This window comes from Bactrocera latifrons, unplaced genomic scaffold, assembly GCF_001853355.1.
Source record: "Bactrocera latifrons isolate USDA-ARS-PBARC rearing strain unplaced genomic scaffold, ASM185335v1 scaffold_213, whole genome shotgun sequence".
Taxonomy (NCBI): Eukaryota; Metazoa; Arthropoda; class Insecta; order Diptera; family Tephritidae; genus Bactrocera; species Bactrocera latifrons.
The window spans coordinates 463,342-482,261 of NW_017535664.1; the positions used below are offsets into that span (position 1 = coordinate 463,342).

The 18,920-nt window shown below is 36.4% G+C and overlaps 2 protein-coding genes across 12 annotated transcripts in view; both read left to right on the plus strand.

The window, feature by feature from the left end:
- The window catches only part of LOC108968386, a 169,698-nt gene that overhangs the window by 88,995 nt on the left and 61,783 nt on the right, over positions 1-18,920 (plus strand). The window lies entirely within an intron of this gene.
- Positions 14,871-16,029, plus strand: LOC108968389. Its single transcript, XM_018932408.1, has 2 exons — positions 14,871-15,310; positions 15,373-16,029. Exons 1-2 carry the CDS (start codon positions 14,974-14,976, stop codon positions 15,972-15,974), a joined length of 939 nt encoding a protein of 312 aa, XP_018787953.1. The 5' UTR covers positions 14,871-14,973; the 3' UTR covers positions 15,975-16,029.

An 18,920-nucleotide genomic window follows, 5' to 3' on the forward strand; every position in this document is an offset into this window, starting at 1 on the left:
CACACATCTTGACAGTGATATAACGGTAACAAAAAATTTGTATCAGCTATGATACACGAACGTGTCACTACGAAGTTGAATTGCATGCATTCAATGCATCATCAGTGATACATTTAATAAACTTATTTCAAATCAACCAAAAATTTGTTCATATATATATGATACATGGACGCTGTACACATGGTATAAGAAAATAATTTTGTATCACATGTGATACATTGGACAAGGAACCTGTTAAATTTCCAAAAAAAAAAAAAATTTTTTTTTGGGCCACCCTAGTATATGTATATATGTCCGCTTATCGTTGACACTCATTCTTACATTTTTTAATAACAAAAAATATTTTTTTTTTACCCACCCTAGTATATATACTTATATGTATATGTGAGCATATCGTTGACAACTATTCTAAATTTTTTAATAACATTTTTTTCCACATTTTGCAACTTCTGTGTCGACTAATTGAAGTGCTAATTTGTGTCAGAGTACTTTAATTGTTTTAATTGTGCGTGCTCCACTTTAATTCGCACGTTTCTTTGCGCTTCAAACCACAAACATCGCATTGGTGACACCCCCTCTTCGTGCACAATTTTCATATGAATTTTTCCTTTTTTCGCAAATGAAACTAATAAATCTTGCATTAATTTACCAGCAAAAAATTTTAATTTATAACTGTATCATTTTTTATTTMGTAAAAATTAATGAATGACTAAGTTGTACAATTTGCTGCTGAAATCACAAATTCGCGCTTGCGGGTGTGTCCGTGTGCAGCGGGCGGAAATCAATTTCAATTTGCTGCTTTGGGTGACGATCGCCGCGCATCATCCGCTTGCTGAAGGCTGCACGAGTCGTAAACAARAGGCGAAGGTCGCCGAACTTTTGATAGTGTTAAATAATAACGTGAAAAATGCTTTCTTTAATAAATTTTTTTGACAGATTTGTTTTTTTTAATAAAATGAGATCACATATATGTATGTAAATTAATTTAAGTTTTGAATGATTTGCGCGAAATGTTATGACTTTTACGTCACATTTTTATATGTATATATATTAGTTCGGATCCGATTTCAATCTTTTGTGATACATGTTAGTATTGGAAAGCTCAGCTTTCATTAATTTCATAATATTTATGTACTAACATAATTTTTTATTATTATTTCTTGTGATTATGAACGATCGATCTTGACAGATCTCCTGCATGAGTACTTTAGTATTTACGTGGTAATGCTTTCACATATAAATATAGTTATAGCAGACTTGCTTCTCGTGACAAGCCACAAGTCCTTAAGGAATAATTTGACGTTATGGTTAATTCTTCCAGTTTTTCACGGCAGTTTGGCTACGTACATATATGCACTAGTAGTTCTGAAGTACACAAAGGTAGTGTCAAACTAAATGACTACAACTCAGTCTTTAAGACTGAAGGCGGAAATATTGCTTCTGCTCAAACCAGCTCACGTTATGAAATTAATGAAAGCAGCTCACGGTTAGGATATGTAARGAGGCAATAACTAGACTCTCAGTTGCAAATTCACAAAAAAATCAGACTAGACCATTCAGCTCCTTTAATCATTCAGATCTTGGAACACTCATARCACACAGCACATTACAAAGGTACTATGGGGTGATAAAACAAATTGCAAACATTCTAATCTCAATCGCAATTTTCTGTAATATTTTTGCTACTGAAAATCCTAAGTAGAACATTACTGCAGGTACTTCAAGCTTAAAGGTTTATTATTATTTATAGAGTCTGTGTTTGTTATTGTGTCGGTAAAACTTCGACGAAGCGCACTTCAACTATCGAAATCTGTATCCTATTCAAGGTTTGAACATTCATAGTTTCGTWAAAAAAGTTTGGGATATTTTTCTTAAAATTGATTTCTTGTTAACCTGTATCACAGAAGAACTTTGACTCATTTTCTATTAGTTTTAAGTTACTCACATAATCTTTCAACTAAAACCTGGCGTAATAATAGATTGCCAAAAAAGTCTTGCGGTATTTTTTTATTTATTTATTTTTTTTATTTTATAACGGTTTGATGACTCATGCCCAGCTCTTGATCGATGCTACGGCTGCAACTATGCCGGTCTCTTTCGACCAATTCAGCGATTTTATCACAATTTTCGACGACAGGCCTTCCGGAGCGTGGCGCATCTTCGACCACCTCTACACCAGAACGAAAACGTTGAAACCATTGTTGTGCGGTGGAAATGGAAACTGTATCGGATCCATAAACTGCACAAATTTTATTGGCGGCTTGAGATGCATTTTTGCCTTTATCGTAGTAGTACTGTAAAATATACCGTATTTTCCCTTTATTTTGCTCCATGTTTGCGACGCTATAACTCACGAACGACGAAGCGTGAAATGAGCTTTCCAAAAAGGTATATCATGACCCAATGCGACGAATAAAACTAGAACTACGCGCTCTCAGCGCCAACTAGCGAAAATACCGCAAGACTTTTTTTGACAAACTAAATGAACTGCAAGCTTTATGGCTTTCCAAAGCAATCTTGGAAAAAATGTTTTTTTGTTCAAAAGTTTCTAGAAGCTTTTTAGACTTTTTATTACTCTATACTGTACCATGCGCCTGCGGAAAACCTCTTCCAAAAACGCCCACGCATTCTATGAAAGGACAGTGCATAGGGACCTATCTGCATTTGGTATATATCACTGACCTGACGTCGCATAGGTTAGAGACAACTGGCGAAGTTTTGTGTTCTTGACCCAGACTGAACCTAGRTTGAAGTACCAAAGGATAGGATGAAATACTAGGCATTTTTGTATTACTTTAGTTGTAATCCTTAGTGCAAAAATATATTGAAAAATTCTGCTGAAATATTCGCCCGAAAAAATGGAATTCGGAAAGTCACTCTCTTGGTCAATTTGCGTAAATTCTTTTCTGTCTGTGCCAACGGAATGACCAAAAAAAAAATTATTTAAATAAAAATACAAAAATAGTAATGCGAATGCTGCCAAATTTCTGCACACACGTCCACCTCACTGCACTCCCCGTTACTCTGGCGTTGTCTTTGCTGCAACAAACTTCTACGATGACAATAGTAAAGTACGAGCTCGCTGATATTTCAGATTCTCGCACTTGTTGTTGCCAGCCTTTGGCGTTAACTGCAAGTTGTTACTTGCATTTATGCAGCTCTCYGAATACTATRCACATCTACACTCACATATTTTAATACTCGTGTGTATATGTATGAATTCGGTGGCATTGGCGCGTTGATAGCTGATACTTCAAATTCCTGAGAAATTTTGCATTGCCATGCCAGGCATTGCCGCTCGCTGTGAATCTAGTGAGTTTGTAAACTACACACGATGCTTTTGTACGATTTTGAAGATACATATATAGACTCGTATGTATGAGAATGCTAGCGGTASAATCATTTTCACCGCAGTACTCTCGATTTTAAGGCAATGTCAAAGAGTTCTAAAACTCAGTAGAGTTATAGAARCCATCAATATTTTTCATATATCATCGAAGGATTCTTATATAATGGGGTGTTGAGAGAAGTTCAGGGCCTATATTAGCCATTGATATTGGTTGTCAATTTTTTTCTYGCATATTGGCTAATCTGCAAGATTTATTTGGGGTTCAAAAGTCAAAAGTACTATTTTCTAGTAGATACAATTCTAAGGGCGCCCAGTCCAAAATCTGCATCCGCCTTGCCCTGTTTGTGGGRCTGCTACCCAGCACTCAGCCTGATATTGCAGTTAGGATCACTAAAGTACATTAACCAATGCATGTATAACCTCAAATTTAAAAAAAAAATATATATATGGTGTATTTTTTTTTTTCAATTTGTTACTGGGTTTTTTCAAAAGAATCTACATATCACTCCTAGACATTCTCACACATTGTATGTACTATTTCCGGTACATTTACATTGTTGTACGTTGAAAAATTTGGCAAGCAACCAGTGGCTCTGCAACTCTTCTGCCATCACTAAAMACTTTCTGCTATTAAGTTAGTTGGCGTTGTTGTTGCTTCGAATTTATGTTGTCGGATGCACCAAAGTTTGCTTTTTATATGCTTGAAAAAAAAAGATATTTTTTTTTTCTGCAGTTTAAATTATTTAGCATTTTTCGTTTGGTTTAATTGTCCTTCACTTTTGTCTTTAGTGATTTATTTATTTTTATTCCTTCATATTTTTTCCGTTGTTTGGAGTTTAACTTAAAAATCTCATAGCTTTTCAATTTATTTTTTATTTCTCAACATTTTTCCTATCGCCTACTATATGAATCTGTTTCTGAGTTTTCAGTATGGAAATATCTCCCCAGGGTTGCATTTTCGTTGTATTAAATCAAGGCTATATTAGAAGTGATGTCGTAGTCTTCGAAAAAATCTCTGTAAATAACAGTGTTTTTACTTCGACGCCGGGTGGTTTAGATACGCCTTCTTACACCTTCCGATAACGTCTACGGACACAATGTTCAAAATGGCATTAAGTGCCATGGTTGGAGTGGAACTTAGTGCACCCCACATGCTGTCCGTCCGTTGAACGATCTCGTGTTTCTTTGCAATAGCGGTTTATCACATAAAGGCTCCATAGAACATACTGAGCTTGACTATTTTGTCATAGAGTCAGAGGACCACATTCTTTGAGAGACTCTTGCTAATGGCTCCTCTACAGCAGTGTGGGGCAATCGGTGCCTTTTTTCTCTCTCTTCGATATTCTGCATCTATGAACGCTCCTAAGCTTGAAGCGTTGAAGATTAGTTGTCACCCATCGAATTATCTGAAAACTTGTGTCCTGTATTATAAGCTTGTACTTTTTGTATCAAAACATCATTTACTAAAACATACTAAAACTAGTCTACTTTTTGGTGGAATTACACAAATKTCCACATTAGTATGATTTCAACGATATAAAACTGCTAATATGTCTAAAATATATTCTAAAGARAAAATATCAGCGCTGACGACCTCAAAAATTCACTTTACCGAAAGAAATTTGACCGAAACTGCAAGGCATATAAAAGCTTGTAGTTTCAATAACCTCAGTTTATTAAACTATATGGCGGAAAGTATCTTTTTATCGAGAAGCTAGGTGGCGCTCTGGTTTCAAAATATGAAAATGTCATATTTTTAAAGACTTTTTCATCTATGGAAGCTACTTCCTCAATCATTTATGGAAATAATTCAACCAAAATACGATGATATAAATATTAATGCATATGAATATATATATTATAAATATAGTACATTCATTTCTGCTACTGTTCATAAACTACATAAAAAAAATTTCCTCAAAATCTCAAATGAATTTAATTTTCCTCTTAGTTCTGTTTAACCAAAAATTAAAATTTTGCACAAAAACTTTGAAAAGTATAACTTTCACATTTTTATTTTGAAACTAATACGAATATGTACATTACATATATGCTTATGTATATGTGCGTATATATAGGTATGTACATATAGGATATAAGTTGACTCATCTCAGCACTGTCTTTGTTCTAATTGAATTTGTCTGCATTGTTTTAGCTACAACTGAGTTTTTGATGGAAAAGTAAAGCTTCCGAGRCATAAATTAAATTAAATTTGCTAACAAAATCACAAAACGCCAACGTTTCTGTGTGGCTAACATTTGAAGACTCATATATACTATATATTCATATATGTATGTGTATATATTTTATATTAGTTGATAAAACTTGTTTCAAAGCGAATGATTTGGCAGCTTTGATTCAAAAAGTTGTAGAAGCGTTATCATATGATAAGCTCTACATATTTCATGTAAATAATAATTGGACATGTGTGTTTAGAGCCACATAAAATTGAATTGATAAGAATATATTACAAAAYTTATAAAGAGCTAAGCTTTTTTATATTGCAATAAAAAGACAGGTTTTTCATGCAAAATATATTAAAAGATAATCCACTTGAAGATTAAATACTTTTTTTTTTAAAGAAAAAACACAGAAATTTAATATTTAATGAGTAACCTTTATTATCAACCGAGTGAACATTCCTTGGATTTTATTTTTTGAAAATTATCTCTTTTCTTTTGACCGCGGCTATCATCTCTCAGATGGTCCAGCCGTTGAGTCCAAATTTGGATGACTCCTTCGAACATTTCGACTGGCAACTGGCGAATGACAGGCGTGATGTTTTGCTCCAAAGCCTGAATCGAAGCGGAATTGTCCGCATAGACTTTAGACTTTACATATCCCCGCAGAAAAAAGTCTAACGGTGTGATATCACACGATCTTGCTGGCCATTATCTGCTCACCGAAGTTTTCTGTCAGTAAATACATAGGTATATTGATTGATGCGATGTGTAGGAAGTGGCACCGTTTTGTTGAAAGCAAATATCGCCGAGATCACGAGCTTCAATTTCAGACATCAAATAGTCGGTTATCATGGCGCGATGACGGTCGCCAGTGACGGTCACGTCCTCACCGGCATCACAACAAACCACATGAAACGGGTTTTTTTTTTTTTTTGTTTTCGTGTTTTTATGAAATGGGGTCTTCTCGCTGAACAAAAGTTGGCTCAGATCTTCTTGGAATTTTTCAAGAGTCCATAGAGCAAATCGATGTCTTCGTGTATCACATTGTCAAGATGGGTGATGGTGAAGCGAATAATACGCTCAAGTAGGCCGATTATGTTGACCATAAGWTGAGCGAAGCGATCGAGAAGATCTTAACAATTTCCCAAACTCACTTCAAATACAAATTCTAACAAAACTTTCCATTRTCCTTTAAAATCGTTTCTAGAAAATCCCACAATTAATATTAATTAAAAGCTTWATGCATTTTAAATTGTTGAGTTTATTTGCTTTTGCGGAATAAACAAGTATAAATTTCTCTAGGAAGGAATATTTGTTTGTGTATAAGGCACGCATATATGTATGTATGCACATATTTTTGCTATATTTGCGTATATTCTCAATCYTAAAACCGCACACTCGCATGTCCCATGATTCTTTCGACACTTGAGTATTTATAAACTGTCAGTAATTTACATTGCTTTTTGATTGTTATCTTTGGCACATACATACATATATAAATATACTTAGCCATATGCATATGCATATATCTGTCCAATTTCTGTATTTCTGTGGCTGTTTATATTATTCTTTAGCTGACCTTGACTTAATTCACAACCACATGCATACATATATATGTATTTATGTGTAAACATAATTTGTTTATCTGCGGCCATTTGAGTTTGTTTACATTCAATTTAATTGTTGCCATTGCTGCAGATGTTTTACCTTTCAATTAATAATACTTTTAATTCCTTTTAATAATAATTTGCTTTTACCTTATTCAGTGGCAATGGTTTTGGATATTTTGCACCGGTTTTTGTGAGTGTCTGGCTGTGCTCTCGAAAGCAATTTGAGTGATGTTCTGTTTATTTTCTTGTTTRTTATGCGTGGTTGTTGTTAATAAAGATGAAAATTTCTATTATGATGACCAATATCGACATTTTTTTGACGAGTTGATTTTTTTTTTCGTTTAGCTATGTTGATTTTAAAATGCAAAAAAATTATTTTTAAAAAAAAAAAAATAAAAAATAATAATAATAATCCGAATATTTTCTGGAAAAATATAAAAAAAAATTTTACCTGTTAATAGCACAAAACTTTTTCTTGTTCCCGTCCTAACCTTGCTTTGCTGGTCCATTTCAAAGAMGTAAAAACTTAGCTCGATTTTTATCTCTTAAAAAAATATGGTTGAAAGTTCCACCATAAGTGAAATGATTTGAATTCTCTGAGCTTTGCATTTTCTATATTTTCGCACTTTTTATTGTAATCATTAGTTTATGCTCGATAAACTCATCACTTGTTAAAATACGAACGTTAATGACTATCTCCAAAGATAGACCTGACTATCAAACATCTCGTAAGTAATACGAATGCGGATTGAATAATATAATTACTATATTCTTGTAGATCTAACCTATAATATTTCCAAAACCTAACTTTACTGAATTTTTTCTTACCCGGTAACAGTCCTATGTCATATATTTTTTTGGAGTAGATTCCGTAGTCCTGGTGGACACCCTGCGTCTTAGAACTGTGCCATTAGAATAAAGTGTGATCTAAATGAGCTTTTGAGTTTCTATTAAAAAATAACTACTTAATCTTGATTTTGTTTAATGCTGGATATCAGAATGGAATCAGAAGTAGGGATTTATCAGCTCATTTCCAAAAATTTGTATCATCACAAGTATCTTATTTTTTCTCCTCGGCGAACTGATTTTAGCGATAAAGGTATATTTTTGGAATAGATTTCGAGAGCATTGTGCTACAACTTCTGACGTTTTAACTTTTCCACTAGCCTTCTAAACCAAAGATCCTGTAAGACTCCAATAGCGACTGTCTACTTAATCTAAATCTTACTTGAATCGAAATGGCATCAGCATAAGAGGTTCATCGGGTTACTTTATAACATTTAAACTGTCACAATAATTCTTCTAGATGATGTCGATAGTTTTGGTTATACACGATGGCTTTAAATGCAAATATATTGAAATACTACTTTCTACATATTCGACACTCCGTTCTGCTATGAATAAGTTTTTTTTGGTTAAAAAAATTAATAAGCTTTAACTCGATATTTTATGTGCAGACTGATTATGTCATTCTATGTTATTATACCAGTTGCTTGTTCGATTCATCGCTCTACTAAAAATAWAATCTATTTTGGTCTAAAAAGTCAATAAATTTTTTTTTTTCAATACTAGAGACTTTATGTACACCAAAATGGTCATTATGCCTATCTATGCTATTTATACCAGTTACTTGTTGGATTCACCATTCGATAAGACTATACTTCACATCCTATCATCACATTCCTMAAGAATTTTTGTGCTTACATTTCATTCACAATGTTCTTACAAACTTTGCAAAACAAACAATCAAACAATTTTCTAAAAAAAATAAATATATTTTTTATCGTAAATTTAAACCATAACGAACCGTGGCCTCCAATACCACCAGCATACATGCTCCAAGGCGAAACCAATCAAACTGAATAACATACCGAAACCCCACACATAGAAGGGACCCTGCAAAATGCGCATATTTAACACCACTTTCTCCTCGAGGTCGTCGGCGGCGTCAATTTCCTTCGGCTCGAAATTCAGATCATGTGGCAATTCATTGCGAAACTCCTCTAAACTGGGTGGTTGCCCATTATTGCGCTGATGCAGAGCATTACGCGACCAATACTCGAAAATGCCACTTTCCAAAACACGACTCTCGAACTGCTCGAACTTGTAGCGAAACGGCGAACCCTTCGGCAATAAATAYGTCTGTGGCATAGCATGCAAATGCTGCTTGACGACATGAAATCGCGGACGCCTGCGTTCTACATCGTAGGTCTTCACCAATAAATCCTTCGCCGTTTCACCTCGTAGCAGAAATGCGACACGCCAATGTTTTCGCTTGCTTAACGGCACAGCGAATTGAAATGAGGAGAATTGTAGTGGCAACTGCACGCCATGCTGCTCGATAGTGCGCCAATGCGCTGGCTTTAACGCTGGTTCTACGGCCGTAAATATATTTTGCACACCAAATATGGGCACATTTAAGGTGTGCAAATCGTCGAGTTGATCAATTTCCGGATAGTATGAGGCATGCACGAAAATGCTCTCGACCTTGGCGAAATATATGCTTGTCATCACATAATTGAAGAGTATCCAAGCCATAAGAAATGTGCGCAATGTATTTGTGCTGGAGAAATGATCGATGGGCACACCGAGTTGTACCTTCCAGAAGATTTCGATTAAATCATACCAGCGCGCGTCTTTCATTTTCTCCACATTRCGTAAACTTTCGATGGTCCACTTGAGCAGAGCGAATGCGCCAATAATTAGAAAGAAAAATACGAGTAATGCGCGCCACAATGCATCCTTGTAGGCGTAGACGAAGATCAGATAGGCGGGAAACATTTCTGCTGCCGGTACTACCACGTACAGGATACGTTTCAMGTAGGGATACAAGGTCTCAATGTGCTCGGCGGCACAGGGCAACACGAACTGTGCGTTGAAGTTGATGTGCGTCGAGCCGGCGATTAGATCGCGTAGCACACCCGTGAAGGTGCCATTGTCCAGGCAGGCACCATAGTTTTCGTTGTCCGCTGGTGCTACATATTTCACGGTTGCATTTAGTTGCAACACCAGACTACTCGCCATCAAACCATCCACGCCACTATAGCCCACTTGTGGCTGAGGTTTAGGCACGGCGCGTAAGAAGTCTCTGAACATTGAGATGCGCAGCTGATAGTGTTGCAGATTCTTCAATTTATCGTAGAAGTATGGTTCACCCACRAGCCGACGCTTTACGACAAATCCCGCGGCTGTGAACGGCTCAAAGGTGTAAATCGCTGTGGCGCTTGTTACTGCGATCGCATCCAAGATTTGYTTGGCCCAAACAGCTTTGAACARTTGTTGCAATTGGACCTCTTCCGCATTTCTCCAAACGAAAATATATTTATGATACTGTTTGCGCTGTTGTTTCGCATTTAGCATGTCGGTGATCCACTTGATGTGGGTGGCATTATGTCCAACTAAGCTGAAGACACTCAAGGTATCATAACTGCGAGAGAGTTCTTTTTTATAGTTCTCTAATTGCAGCGTAAAGCTCGGCAACTTCGCCATACAACCGTGTAATTTGTGTTCCAATTGATACAGGGTGTTATTTTGGTCATCAKGGTTGATATATACGAAATTGACGCGTGCATCCACTTTTGAGGCAATATTGCATACTCTTCGGCTCAAGGTGTCATAATCGTTTGGTGTTATTAAATTGAAACGTGATTGCGTATGAGTTCCAGTGGCTATTACGAGGATTTCGGTGATTRGCAGCACTACGACTAAGCGCGCGTAAAACATTTTTGTCAGTGAAGCGTGTTTTGAAAACTTTTAGCTGAAGAGCTTGACGGCTGAGCAAATAATAAATAAAACTGAAATTGGCGAGTAAACACAATCAGCGTTAATWAATTTTTTCAGTTTATTCAACATCATCCTAAATGTAGGCAGCAGTTTATTGCTCTCCGTTTTAGCACTAAAAACATTGCCTACAATTAGGCGTTAGAATAATTTTTTTTCTACGATTAATGATCTTTATACTAATATATCATTTTCAATTTGTGAAAAAGAGGATTCGAGATCCCGAAAAATTTCGGGACTTTAATTATTATTTTTAAATATCACAAAATTCCATCAGGATATTCAGCGTCTCAGACTTCTATGTAAGAATTTTACATTTCACAGTATCGATTTAGATTCAGGGTCTCAGGCCGTTTTGTCAGAATTTTACAGTTCTCCTTATCGACTTTTTTTTTTAAATGGGATTAGGGCTTTCGACATTTTTCGGAACATTTAGCTCAAATTATTAGCCAAAAATATGGCTTGTGCTTATATACTTACAACTACAATTATGCTAATTATTAAAAGGCTCTTGCCTGCGACTCAAGTATTATTTCGGGATTTGGAAACGATAATTTTGCTGTTTTGTAAATTCATTAAAAAAATTTTTTTCACCAACTAGTTCAGCAAGAAAAACGACTTCAAGGCAATGAAACGGAACTGCTTAAAAAAATCGGAATTTCATGATTTGTCATTAACTCTTTTTTTCTAATTTTTCTATAAAAAAATGTTTTTTKAATTCATTATTCCATAWATTAYTTCGGGATCYCGMAATTACAAAAGGGACTCAATAGAAAAATTCGGTATTTCTGTATTTGTTATGCTTTAATGATRTTTCATTAATTTTATGTAGTTATTTTTGAAATAAATTTTTATTAAACAGTTTAGTGTAATTATTTTTTCGGGATCCCAAATCGCCTCTACAGAAAAATGGGGTATTTTGAAAGTGCATATCATACCACGTTGTTCAGTTTCTGTTTTGTAATTTTTCGCTRAAATAACTTGTTTTTTGAACTCATTATTCGATAAATTAATTCGGGATCCCGAATTTACAAACGGGATATACTATACATAATAATATAACAAAATTGCGGGATTTCGAAAATTTTTATGCCATTAAGGTTCTTTAATTTCTTGTGATGCTATAACGTTCTTTAATTTATTTTTTGTAGTTCGTGATCCCGAATTTACAAACGGGATTCCACAGAAAAAAATTTGCGATTTCGGCACTCTGCGTGCTATAACGTTCTCTAATTTGGTTTTGGGAGGTTTTCTAAATAAATTGTTTTTTGACTTTTTCATGTATATACATAGTATATTATTTCGGGATCCCGAATTTCCTACAGAAAATGTATCATTTCGAGATTGTACAAAATATAACCATATTCATTTTTTTGGTAGTTTTTACAGAAATAAATTACTTTTGGACTATCAATATATATGTACATAATATATTGTTTCGGGATCCCGAAACACAATTTTTTTGAAATCAGTCGTTAACGACATTATTATTGCTTTAAGCGGCATTTACAACTGAATATGCCAGTTTAAGAGCATTTTATTGGCTTAAACAGGTGATTCTAATGCTACCGCTAAAACTACTAAGTATATTTGTGAACCCATAGACGACACAATATGTTTTCTGAAGTATTCTATGGTTATCTGCACTGGTTAAAACTACATGATATTTTTTGTTTATTAAAAGATAAAAATTAATTAAGACAAAAAGTCGCTTTGGGCGTAGTAGTGACCATATATCACATGTGTCGCAGTTACTTAATGGGTTATGCGTGTAAACACACCCTTATGTCGCCACTTGTTTACATTGCTAATGAAGCGTCCAGCCAAAGCGCTATAAAACCAATAAGTATGGGGCACATTACAATACTTTTTGTTAATCGTAAAAATGTTTTACCTCAAACTAGTCACATTGCTCTTGATTYCCGAAATCTGCACGGCGACTATCGCTTATCATTTGGAGGCTTGGAACGCAACGCTGCCGTTCGSGCACACTGATGACTTACTGCTGGYGCATAAAGYGYGTTAAATCGSTWCGAAATATGATGCCTACATCTGCACAGTATACACTGACGCGCAGCAGGATAGCACCACATACAATTTGGAATTGCATTTATTGAAATGTATGGCTGAGTTGCCCACACACGTCACGATGCTCAAAGCATTGACCAAAAAGTCGAGACGACCCTACAACAGCTTCAGCGTCTTTGTGTTATCCACGAGCGTATTCCGACTATGGAGCGCATCGTCAGCGCGTTGAATGAGAAACAACTGCGTAAACACTTTCACAAATACGTCTTCATTTGGCGGAATGCACAAATCACACAATTGCATGGACTGCTCGCCGCCGTGTGGCAGCGCAAGATACTAAACGCCGTTATCATAACCGATGCGCAACACATTTACACTTTCGAGCCATATACTACAGCGGGTTTCGCGCTGAAACGCATCACCGATGAACAGTRTTTCTACGATAAGCTGAGAAATCTACACAAACACCAACTACGTATCACAATGTTTGAGGATCCTTTGCGCGCCATACCGCRTGAGCGCGCTGCGGATGGTTATAGCGGCGTAGACACATTGCTCGCGAGCAATGTCGTGTCGTATCTCAATGCGTCGGCGAATTACACGCARCCCGCTGATAACGAGAATTATGGCCTTTGCTTGCCGAACGGTTCGTTTACAGGCGTACTGCACGAGCTGATTGTCGGCGCAGCCGATGTGAGTTTCAATGCGCGTTTTATGCTGCCTCGTAGTGAGGAGTATTCATTGGCATAAATACGCTTTCCACATCGGTACATCCAGCGCTGAAAGAGGCACACTGTCGTGAGACTGAATATCGCGCCGTCTCTTTGCCACTGAACTTTTCCTCCTTTCTCAATGCGTTGCCGTTCAGTATGCGCAAGAACTGGCGTGTTGCCTTCCTGTTGCATGGTGAAGCGGCGAAAGACCTCTTGATAACAACCTACGATGTGCAGTGACGACGTCCGCGATTTCACGTGGYCAAGGAGTATTTGCGTTCCATGCCGCAGGAGTATATATTGCAGAAAGGTTCGCGGTTCTTTATAAGTTTCAGTTATTTCAAGCCGCCGTAGTTGCGAGCGGTCTTCTCGAGTACTGGAATATAGTAATAATAGTAATGTATAGCGCTACTCGAGCCGACGTGAATTTCACGAAGTTGAGGAGTTCTACGAGTAGTTACCGAACGACTTGGATTTCGATTTGAGCGAAATAGCGGACAGCGGTAGTGGCAATACGGATCGTACTCAAAGACTGGTTGTATTGAGCATGTATATACTACAGGGCGCGTTCCACTTGTGGGGTTTCGGTATATTGTTTAGTATACTAGATTTTGTTGTGGAATATGCGTACTGGTGGTATAGAAAGAGAACAGTGAAGCAGTACTTTTTGGAAATTTTGTAGATTTTATAAATTTGCAGAATATATTTTGAAAATTTGTAAAATTTTGAAATATTGTAGCTTTTTCCTAAATTTTTAAAAATTTTAGAGATTTTGTAGATTTTTTGGAAAATTTGAAGAATTTTTTAAATTTGCTAAAATTATTGAAAATTTGTAAAATCTTTGAAAACTTGTCGAGATTTTGAAAATTTGAAGAATTTTTGAAATTATGTAGAATTTTTAAAATTTTTTAGTCTTTGAAAATTTGTACAATTTTAGAAATTTTGTAGTTTTTTGAAAAATTGTAATTTTTTTTAAAGGTAAACTATTTAAACCCACTGAAGATAAGGAAAAATCGGTTTTACAATTCCACTGAAATTTTTGAAAATCCAAGGTCAACCTATCGGCGTAAGTTAAAATTAAAATTTAATAAACTTCTGAGTGTGTGCCAGTCCTTAGATGCCCAAATATATACTACCCTTCTATTCTACACTGCTTATTTGCTATTGCTTTGAATTTTTATTCCACAAAATTTGTTTATAAATTTGACAAAATCGTTGTGAAATCTCGTCCGAAATACTTATTTTGTGCATTTCTAAATTTTAAGTGACTTGCAAATCGGTTATTAGTAAAAAAAGAAGAATTCAATAAAATGTCTTACAATAACAGTGGTATAGATTTCGATTACTTACTCACAAAAGATTTTCTGCTATTTCTCGACCTATGTCGCGATCCAAATCAGGTCTTCACACCGAACTCCGACGAAAGTTGCTTGGCGCAACTGTGGCTGGACAAGCTGTGCCGTTACGATTGCGCCGATTTGGATGAGCGACGTTTGCGCAACATTTACATGAGCTATTTGTGCTGTTGTCTCATTGAGGGCGTTTTGAAGGGACCCTTTTCGGATCAACCGCGCGACGGTCGTCTACAAATGGTGAATTTTAATGCAGTCAAAAAGCAACCGCTCTCCTGCCCGGTAGTGTGTCCAGGTGATTTGTAATTTATTTCGTAAAAATTACTGTGAGAATTCATAAAACAATTCCGTCTGCAGCCCGCACATATAAGGGATGTGAGGATCCCAAATCAAAACGTTTCTCGAACAATTGTGAGCAACAATTGGGTAGCTGTTACAGCAGTGACAATGTCGGCAACAGTGCGGCCGCTGGCAGCAGCGTAGAGAGCAGTGTACATCGTGAAATTATGCGCTGCAGCACACCCGAGGTACGCTTCAGCACGGACATACAATGTGAACCGAGTGCGAATGGCATAAAGCGGCGCTCTTCGGGCAATGTCTTCAGCAATTATATGGTGCGTGAGATTATAACACCGAGCGCCTACAATACACTCTCGTCGGAGTGTAGTATGCCATGTGACTGTTGTCAGGAGTACGATGCATTTGCGAATATGAAGGACACGTTTCGTCGGGATGTCATTGTACTGCTGAAGGCGATTGAGGCAGAGTTGAGCGGCTATGTCGGCAGCGGTTGCAATAAATATTTGGAAAATGAGCTGTTGCGTTATAAGAGTTTCATAATGAATTTCTCGCATATCGCTCGCGTTCTAAGCAAATTGAAATCGCAGTCGGCATTGCGCTCATTCTTGCTCTTGAGTTTACAAGATGATTTGATCAAGTTAATCAATGAACCGCTTTGAGTGTGTGTGGTAACTTCGTGAGGAAAATTGTTTTTTTCGTTGTTGTGTTTGCTAAATAAAGTGGTGATCGTGTACAAAAATGTTTGATTTGYCGGAAAAATTTCAGTTTTGTGTCCTAAACAAGCCCGGCTTTCACGAMGAAAACTCACGTCTGTCGGTTCAACGTAACTGGAATGTAGTGGCGGCTTTATATCCGGTTAATGGCTAACAACTCGCCAGCATTACTCGAATATTTTTTTCATCTGAAATGGTTGAACTTTTCGTTGATTTTGTTTGAGAACTTAAAAAACTTACTTTAGGTTAGTGTAGTAGTCCAATAAGTCCCCCAAAAGCCTATTTAAACTTTTGCTATACCGGATGCAGCGCCGACACGAGGTCCATAATTTGTAGTCATGTTGTTATTGTTGAAACGGATATCTGGTCTAGTATGGGAAAGTTCAGATAAGTTGTTATCAGGGTCATCCACCTGTAGTCCACGGAAACATAATTTTTCTAAGGTGTTACACCAAAGGGAGAGGGGTGCCAGATATGTAGAGCTCGCTGGGCATGAAAGCAGGTGGTTAGTGTCATTCGTGGACTTGTACGCTGGATATGTCGGAGTCGACTCAGGATAAGTAGGAGTTTAACCTGCTACAGTATCCAGAACGAAGCTRCACAAGGGTCACTCTCGATTCTAGCGGCTTTTCGTTTGCAATGTGTGGGGGCTTGACTCCAAGTACGCCATTAACTGAGAAGGACTCAGATATAAGTAAGTATAACTAGGAAAGTAGGTGTCTTGTGACTCGATACACGCTGGGCATGCATTTGATATGTCAGGATCCAGATCGAAATTGCCCAAGGATTACTCTCAATTCTCACGACAACTCGAGCTCATCGTTCGCAATGGTTGGTGGTTTAACTCCAAGTATGCCATTCACTGAGAGAGAGTCGGGGAAGATGTTTATGGTTCCACCGTGAATGGTTTTCATTGCATGTCTGAAGTTTGTTGCGTCTAAAGTCTGGTCGGCATATTATTTTATATCTTCGACGTAGTTGAGGAGGACCTCCTGATGCTCCTAGTAGCCGATTCCGTTACTAGCAGTTGACTGCAGCAATATTTTTTACGAGAGCTGCTGCTTAGCACCGCCTCTGGAGTGTGACCAGTGGCGTCCCAACTATTTTTTTTACAATCACTTCTGTCGACAGACTGTATGAAGCTCATTTTTATACCCTGAACTGGCTATATTAAGTTTGTCACGAACACCCAGAAGGAAACGTCGGAGACCCTATAAAGTATATATATAAATGATCGGTATGAGGAGCTGAGTTGATCTAGCCATGTCCGTCTGTCTGTCCATCTGTCTGCATATATACGAACTGGTCCCTCAGTTTTTAAGATATCGTTTTGAAATTTTGCAAACGTCATTTTCTCTTCAAGAAGCTGCTCATTTGTCGGAACTGCCGATATCGGACCACTATAACATATAGCTGCCATACAAACTGAATGATCGGAATCAAGTTCTTGTATGGAAAACTTTCACATTTGACAAGATATATTCACGAAATTTGGTTTAGGTAATTTCCTGAGCCAACAATGCAATCTCCGAAAAAAAATTTTAGATCGGATTACTATAGCATATAGCTTCCTTACAAACTGAACACATAATAACTAATAGAAATGCACCTGTGAAGGGTATTTAGCTTCGGTGCAACTGAAGCTAACGTTTTTTCTTGTTTTATTCACAGCTGTACGCAAGACTTTTTCAGTTTTGCAGCTCGGAAGACCGCATTTTGACCTTCACGGTACATCAATCTTGGCAATATTATCCATTATCTCATTACCCTAGCTGTCTTTGTGGTCTGGCCCGTAGTGGTAGTGAAATCGCTTGTTCTTGGTGACATCTTTAATATCCCACAAGGTTCTGAACTGGATTTATTTTTTCAAGTTTCAATTGCATTACTCTGTAAAGATGTTTTTACATAGTTGATAAACTTCTTTGTGTCAAATCGGAGGCTGACTTTGTGGTATTGGTTTTATTTGTCGAACTAACTCGTTCATCTTTAGGACTTCATTGAAACACCAAAGCTTGTGTACTATCAAAAGAAACATACTGTAATTCTAATTCAATGATTTTGAATGTAATGTTTCTTGGGATAAGACGTTGAAAAATTGTCTTCTTTATTTTGCGGTGCTCATTCCCCGATGTTAATWTTACTTTACGATGCCTTTCGTCATGAACAAAGTTTTGGTTGCACAGTAACAAGCGCTTTGAATTTAATCAGTGCTTCCCTTTGTGATTCTTGTGATTTTAAACATTACAGTGAAATATTTTATTGATGCATTTTAACGCATCTAAATTSAACTTCGAAAATAAAAGACGAAATATTGTTTCTAGACAAATAAATTGAAATAGGTATAATAAAAATAAACTGAACACGAAGCATGAAATGTGATGACAGAAAAATTTGCATAATCTACAAAGTSATCCAACTTAAGAAGGAAGAAACGCCAATTAAAAACACCACAAAAGCCGATCGAAAGAGAGGCTTCCGCTACAGTGTGTTCAACATGTGCCTGAGTTTGAAGAAATTTTGCAACACTTGCCGAGGTTTGTATRACAAAATGTAATTTTTTATTTATTAGTTGTAGTTTAAAGTATAAGAAAAATAAATTTTGATAAGATAAAATTATGAAAAACATTTAAAAATTTGCCGTGAATAATTTTTGATTTTGGTGTGAAATCTTTTATAAAATGGTCCTGATTTTAGCAAACTAACGTTTAAATATCCACATTGGTTTTATCTTATAGACAAATCGATTTCAATATTTACTACAGATGGTGCTATCACTCTTATGACGTATTTTAAGCTTTATCGAATTTTCTTGTAGATATTTGAGAATAAGAGTTTTTTTTTTAATAGTGGAGAGCAATTGTCTTTTTTGAAAACTTGCAGATTTTTTTGAAA